This window comes from Lithobates pipiens, unplaced genomic scaffold (assembly GCF_037356315.1).
Source record: "Lithobates pipiens isolate NorthernLeopardFrog02 unplaced genomic scaffold, aLitPip1_a1.2 Scaffold_8, whole genome shotgun sequence".
NCBI classification, from domain to species: Eukaryota; Metazoa; Chordata; class Amphibia; order Anura; family Ranidae; genus Lithobates; species Lithobates pipiens.
In genome coordinates this window covers 685,368,973-685,376,590 of record NW_027507903.1, presented here as the reverse complement: position 1 = coordinate 685,376,590, position 7,618 = coordinate 685,368,973, and the positions used below count along the sequence as shown (strand labels likewise).

At 44.7% G+C, this 7,618-nt stretch overlaps 1 protein-coding gene across 1 annotated transcript; it reads left to right on the top strand.

Annotated features, from left to right (window-relative positions):
* The first annotated feature begins 1,621 nt into the window (after positions 1-1,621).
* Positions 1,622-6,814, top strand: LOC143962544 (C-type lectin domain family 10 member A-like). The gene is made up of 4 exons (XM_077471814.1): positions 1,622-1,631; positions 4,736-4,887; positions 5,174-5,283; positions 5,989-6,814. The coding sequence occupies exons 1-4, from the start codon at positions 1,622-1,624 to the stop codon at positions 6,146-6,148; spliced, it is 432 nt and encodes a 143-aa protein (XP_077327940.1). The 3' UTR covers positions 6,149-6,814.
* The last annotated feature ends 804 nt before the right edge of the window (positions 6,815-7,618 follow it).

The window sequence follows — 7,618 nt, the reverse complement described above, 5'->3', positions numbered from 1 at the left end:
TGTCCAAGAAAATGATACAATACACTTTACCACCTTCATCCAACCAAAGACAGATGCTAATGGTGTTTTAACGACATAGGACAACAATTATGGGAAATGTTTCAATTTTTTCAGAGGTTGGAGGCCTTGTTTTGCTGTCTATAAACCTTTTTTTTTCCTTTGTATAGATTGCAATCATATATGTACATGGGGCAATCATGTTTTCTCACTTAATAGAAAGGAAATCTGTGTTCTGGTTAGTAGTGCTGCACAGTGATTGCACGTTGCTGCTCCTTTCACTTAGTACAGGAGGTCTGGGGTCATCTCTGGCCTCAGATTCCGTTTCGCCCCTTTCTACCTCTCATGAAATATATCTCTACCATTCTCCACAACTCCAGAAATTTCTGATAATGACCCTTGCTTCTATTACAGGTTCTTTTTCCAATGATAATCAGAGGATATTGGCAGCTCTGGGACAACTGGCAGACCAGATCTTTAAACCGAACAGTAGTAAGTTTATCCGATTACCGATACCAAAACCTTCCTAAAGCTCTCTGCCCTGCAATCTTTGTTCTCCTTGGATGGAGCATTTAGTAATGGGTGGAGGTACAGCAAAGTGTGAGGAGGCTTATAGAGCTTAATATAAGGCCTTCATTGAGAACATTGAGGTTTCTTCTGTCTGAGGACACGCAGTGTGATTCTGGACAACGAGTAGATATCAATGTTCGTTAGATGTGGCCACCAAATATTAGAACCTTCGTTATGACAACCAGATGAAATACAACTTATACTCAGAAAGACACAGTCCTCTCTAGGTAGGTTTTCCCTCTCTGAAGGGTGAAGGTGCACAGGTTGGGGTATGTAGCTTTGAGGGTTCCTGTAGATACTTGAGGTCTAGGCTTTTTCGAGCAACAAAAGCCACCAGACCGATCTCATACTAAAATCTCCATTTGATAGGTGGCTGTTGGAGGTCATGAGTAGAGTCTGAGTATAGCCAAGTACCCGCCAGCAGGCCAGAATAAAGGCGTAGTCAATGTTTGTCAGATGTGGCTTCAAACCATCACAACCTCCGTTCTGAGAACCAGCTGAAATATAACGGTCACTGATAGTAGAAGTAGATTGAGTGCAGGAGGGATGTCACATGTCCTGTTCCATCACATATCCCAAAAATAAGAGGATCATACCACAATCAAGACAATGGGTGGAGCCATGCAAATCCTTCCTTAATGCCCCAACAGCCAGGTGCCCATCCTCAACGGCTGGTATGCAGTGGAACTATAACAGAATAATATTATATCATTTATTTCTAAATAATATATTGTTTTTATTTTTAAAAAGTATTGTTTTATATTATACTATTCTTGATTTAAATATTATATTTTATTTTATTCATTACATGTAATTTATTGAAAGATAATAAAATAGATTTCCAAATAATAAGACCACCTTGACAGTCTCCAACGTAACGAGACCTTCTAGAGCACTGATTTTCAACCCTTTAGAACTCTGCGCTATTCCAGGGCACACGGGCCTGAGGGCTTGTTCACACCAGGAGGTGCATCCAAGGACACGCCATTTTTGCGTGTTCGCGCAAGTCACGTTTTTTAATTGGGCGCGAACGTAAACACCGCGCATTTGCTAGATGCGTGGAGGTTTGTCATTAGGAAATAATGGCACACATGTGCAACTGCAAAAGGCAACACATTATTGCGCGGTACAGCAAAACGTGTGATTTCGCAGCAGGTTGCCGCACTTCACTGCTGTGAACAAGTCCTAAATTGTAGTCTGTGAGGCAGATCTTAGTGATCTTAGGTTGTAACTCTTCTTTGTCCAAATTCCCCCTCCTAGCACAACCCCCCCCCCCCAATTCTTGCTCTTAGCATAATCCCCCCCCCCCCCACTTCCAAATTCCCAATTCTAGCACGAGCTACACTTAAACCTCTCTGATACCTCTCTCCTAGCACAACCCCCTCAAAATCCCCCTCCTAGCACAAATGCCATATCAAAATCCCCCTCCTTGTACAAACCCTAAAATCCTCCTCCTAGCACTACCCCCCCCCCCCCCCCATCTCTCCTTCTGGCACAAACCCCCCTGTTGTCTCCAACATAATGAGATCCCTTCTATAGTCTCCAACATAATGAGATCCCTTCTATAGTCTCCAACATAATAAGACCCCTTCTATAGTCTCCAACATAATGAAATCCCTTCTATAGTCCCCAACATAATGAGATCCCTTCTATAGTCTCCAACATAATGAGATCCCTTCTATAGTCTCCAACATAATGAGATCCCTTCTATAGTCCCCAACATAATGAGATCCCTTCTATAGTCTCCAACATAATGAGATCCCTTCTATAGTCCCCAACATAATGAGATCCCTTCTATAGTCTCCAACATAATGAGATCCATTCTATAGTCCCCAACATAATGAGATCCCTTCTATAGTCCCCAACATAATGAGATCCCTTCTATAGTCTCCAACACAATGAGATCCCTTCTATAGTCCCCAACATAATGAGATTCCTTCTATAGTACCCAACATAATGAGATCCCTTGTATAGTCCCCAACATAATGAGATCCCTTCTATAGTCTCCAACACAATGAGATCCCTTCTATAGTCCCCAACATAATGAGATTCCTTCTATAGTCTGCAACATAATTAGATCCCTTCTATAGTCTCCAACATAATGAGATCCCTTCTATAGTCCCCAACATAATGAGATCCCTTCTATAGTCTCCAACATAATGAGATCCCTTCTATAGTCCCCAACATAATGAAATCCCTTCTATAGTCCCCAACATAATGAGATCCCTTCTATAGTCTGCAACATAATTAGATCCCTTCTATAGTCTCCAACATAATGAGATCCCTTCTATAGTCCCCAACATAATGAGATCCCTTCTATAGTCTCCAACATAATGAGATCCCTTCTATAGTCCCCAACATAATGAGATCCCTTCTATAGTCTCCAACATAATGAGATCCATTCTATAGTCCCCAACATAATGAGATCCCTTCTATAGTCCCCAACATAATGAGATCCCTTCTATAGTCTCCAACACAATGAGATCCCTTCTATAGTCCCCAACATAATGAGATTCCTTCTATAGTCCCCAACATAATGAGATCCCTTCTATAGTCTCCAACATAATACGACCCCTTCTATAGTCTCCAACATAATGAGACCCCTTCTATAGTCTCCAACATAGTAAGACCCCTTCTATAGTCCCCAACATAATGAGATCCCTTCTATAGTCTCCAACATAATGAGACCCCTTCTATAGTCTCCAACATAATGAGACCCCTTCTATAGTCTCCAACATAGTAAGACCCCTTCTATAGTCCCCAACATAATGAGATCCCTTCTATAGTCTCCAACATAATGAGATAGATCCCTTCTATAGTCTCCAACATAATGAGATCCCTTCTATAGTACCCAACATAATGAGATCCCTGCTATAGTCCCCAACATAATGAGATCCCTTCTATAGTCTCCAACATAATACGACCCCTTCTATAGTCTCCAACATAATGAGACCCCTTCTATAGTCTCCAACATAGTAAGACCCCTTCTATAGTCCCCAACATAATGAAATCCCTTCTATAGTCTCCAACATAATGAGATCCCTTCTATAGTCCCCAACATAATGAGATCCCTTCTATAGTCCCCAACATAATGAGATCCCTTCTATAGTCTCCAACATAATGAGACTCCTTCTATAGTACCCAACATAATGAAATCCCTTCTATAGTCTCCAACATAATAAGACCCCTTCTATAGTCCCCAACATAATGAGATCCCTTCTATAGTCTCCAACATAATGAGATCCCTTCTATAGTCCCCAACATAATGAAATCCCTTCTATAGTCTCCAACATAATGAGATCCCTTCTATAGTCTCCAACATAATGAGACCCCTTCTATAGTCCCCAACATAATTAAATCCCTTCTATAGTCCCCAACATAATGAGATCCCTTCTATAGTCTCCAACATAATGAGGTCCCTTCTATAGTCCCCAACATAATGATATCCCTTCTATAGTCCCCAACATAATGAGATCCCTTCTATAGTCTCCAACATAATGAGATCCCTTCTATAGTCCCCAACATAATGAGATCCCGTCTATAGTCCCCAACATAATGAGATCCCTTCTATAGTCTGCAACATAATTAGATCCCTTCTATAGTCTCCAACATAATGAGATCCCTTCTATAGTCTCCAACATAATGAGATCCATTCTATAGTCCCCAACATAATGAGATCCCTTCTATAGTCTCCAACATAATGAGATCCCTTCTATAGTCCCCAACATAATGAGATCCCTTCTATAGTCTCCAACATAATGAGATCCCTTCTATAGTCCCCAACATAATGAGATCCCTTCTATAGTCTCCAACATAATGAGATCCCTTCTATAGTCTCCAACATAATAAGACCCCTTCTATAGTCCCCAACATAATGAAATCCCTTCTATAGTCTCCAACATAATGAGATCCCTTCTATAGTCTCCAATATAATGAGATCCCTTCTATAGTCTCCAACATAATAAGATCCCTTCTATAGTCCCCAACATAATGAGACCCCTTCTATAGTCTCCAGTATAGTAAAACTCCTTCTACAGTCCCCTGCAGATGTCTCCATTGTTTATTGCTTAGTGTAATTTTATCAACTTCACTTACCTTGATTACTGTGACCAGAAGAAACCTATAGATGTCTCAGCCTCCTCTCCTTCCTCTCTCCCCTCCCCCACAGGCTCTGCTGACCCATTGTGTGATCGGGGTTGGTCACACCACGGCTCCAGCTGCTACTTGTTCATCAAAAGTGTCCAGTCATGGTCATCTGCTAAGAAGGACTGCGAGGACAGGAAGGGTCACCTGGTGGTCATCAACGATGAAGAGGAAATGGTGAGACTAGAGGGGTGATGGTGGGGCCTCTTTAAGAGGTATAATGGGTTAAAGGTCACTCAACTGGACCCCAATACCTGTATACAAAAATATTGGTAAGTGACACCAATAGGAGAGTTCACGGTACAGAGACTGATGTGATTGGCTCAGTGATCTCTTTACAGCACTGCGGTACTTTGGGGGGACTTTAGAATGTAAGCTCCTCTGGTTGTCAATACCCACACAGGTAATATTGAGAAATGGCCGCCATCAGAATGCGATAAAAGTTTCATTTGTCTTTCTGAAGGGTTTTCTGAGGACATTCTCGCCGTCCGTTTGGCGGTTCTGGATCGGCCTGAAGGAGGAGGACTCTGCCTGGAAATGGGTGGACGGGACTTCTTATGACAAAACTTCCAAGTAAGAGACGTAATCCCCAAATGTTAAAGTTCCTCCCCTTGCTGCACAGAAACCGATTGTCCCATCAAAGTGAGATGTCTCCTTTTTTTTTGAGCAGTTTGGAGAACATGCCTACCGATCTCTGCTTGTTACTGCAGCCAGACTATGCACCCTGAAATGTCCTGTACAGCAGCACTCATACTGGGAGAGGAAGAGGCAATCAGACTATACTACAGTGTACATGTGCTGGCAGGAGAGAGTCGAGGGAGCAATGTAATGCGCTTATCAGGCTGCTGCTCCTTCACTGGCCAATCACAGGCAATGGGTGGGGAGGCGACCAGGCTGGTTGCTGGTTCAAATCCCGACCACCTGCCTGGAGTTTGCATGTTCCGGTTTCCTCCCACACTCTAAAGACATGCTGGTAGGTCAATTGGATCCTGTCTAAAATTGGCCCTAGTATATGTATATATGTATGAATGTGTGTTAGGGACCTTAGGTTGTAAGCACCTTGAGGGTAGGGACTGATGTGAATGTACAATGCAGATGTAAAGCGCTGAGTAAATCTACGGTGCTTTACAAGTATCTGAAATAATAATAATAATAAAAGTCAGGTCAGCATTCGGGAGGGACAGAAGTAAAGACTCCTCCAGAGGTGGATTTCCTCCATCCTTGCCTCTGGTCAGTGACAGTCTCAGTCTGATCTGTAATGTCTCTTCTTTCCTGCAGGTTCTGGAAGAACATTGAGACTGATTATTGGCACAGCATATGGATGCGTGAAAGACATGGAACCTGGGAGGAGTGCGGGCAGCTGGTGGTAGGAAATGAACTTAGAAAATCCCATTGTTCCACTGAATTCCCATACGTCTGTGAGAAGAAGATGTCCTGACCTGCACTGATGAACTCTAGAGAACACCCAATATCTCCATCCACTCATCACTCCGCCTCCTGCACCACAGTGTCCTGACCTGCACTGATGAGCTCTAGAGAACACCCAATATCTCCATCCACTCATCACTCCGCCTCCTGCACCACAGTGTCCTGACCTGCACTGATGAGCTCTAGAGAACACCCAATATCTCCATCCACTCATCACCCCGCCTCCTGCACCACAGTGTCCTGACCTGCACTGATGAGCTCTAGAGAACACCCTATATCTCCATCCACTCATCACTCCGCCTCCTGCACTGCAGAACCCTAGAAGACCCCTGATATCTCCATCCACTCATCACTCCGCCTCCTGCACTGCAGAACCCTAGAAGACCCCTGATATCTCCATCCACTCATCACTCTGCCACCTGCACTGCAGTGCACTGAAGAACCCTAGAAGACACCTGATATCTCCATCCGCTCATCACCCCGCCTCCTGCACTGAAGAAGCCTAGGAGACCCCTGCTATCTCCATCCACTCATCACTCCGCCTCCTGCACTGCAGAACCCTAGAAGACCCCTGATATCTCCATCCACTCATCACTCCGCCTCCTGCACTGAAGAACCCTAGAAGACACCTGCTATCTCCGTCCACTCATCACTCCGCCTCCTGCACTGCAGAACCCTAGAAGACCCCTGATATCTCCATCCACTCATCACTCTGCCACCTGCACTGCAGTGCACTGAAGAACCCTAGAAGACACCTGATATCTCCATCCGCTCATCAACCCGCCTCCTGCACTGAAGAAGCCTAGGAGACCCCTGCTATCTCCATCCACTCATCACTCCGCCTCCTGCACTGAAGAACCCTAGAAGACCCCTGCTATCTCCATCCACTCATCACTCCGCCTCCTGCACTGAAGAACCCTAGAAGACCCCTGCTATCTCCGTCCACTCATCACTCCGCCTCCTGCACTGAAGAACCCTAGAAGACATCTGATATCTCCATCCACTCATCACTCCACCTCCTGCACTGAAGAACCCTAGAAGACCCCTGATATCTCCATCCACTCATCACTCCGCCTCCTGCACTGAAGAACCCTAGAAGACATCTGATATCTCCATCCACTCATCACTCGGCCTCCTGCACTGGAGAACCCTAGAAGACCCCTGCTATCTCCTTCCACTCATCACTCCGCCTCCTGCACTGAAGAACCCTAGAAGACACCTGATATCTCCATCCACTCATCACTCCGCCTCCTGCACTGCAGAACCCTAGAAGACCCCTGATATCTCCATCCACTCATCACTCTGCCACCTGCACTGCAGTGCACTGAAGAACCCTAGAAGACACCTGATATCTCCATCCGCTCATCACCCCGCCTCCTGCACTGAAGAACCCTAGAAGACACCTGATATCTCCATCCACTCATCACTCCGCCTCCTGCACTGAAGAACCCTAGAAGACCCCTGCTATCTCCGTCCACTC

What these genes read in the sequence shown, in the direction of transcription:
- LOC143962544 (XM_077471814.1), top strand. An exon ending in TCAACGATGAAGAGGAAATG is followed by an intron (nt 4,888 to 5,173) that starts GTGAGACTAGAG and finishes GTCTTTCTGAAG; the next exon opens with GGTTTTCTGAGGACATTCTC. An exon ending in TCTTATGACAAAACTTCCAA is followed by an intron (nt 5,284 to 5,988) that starts GTAAGAGACGTA and finishes TCTTTCCTGCAG; the next exon opens with GTTCTGGAAGAACATTGAGA.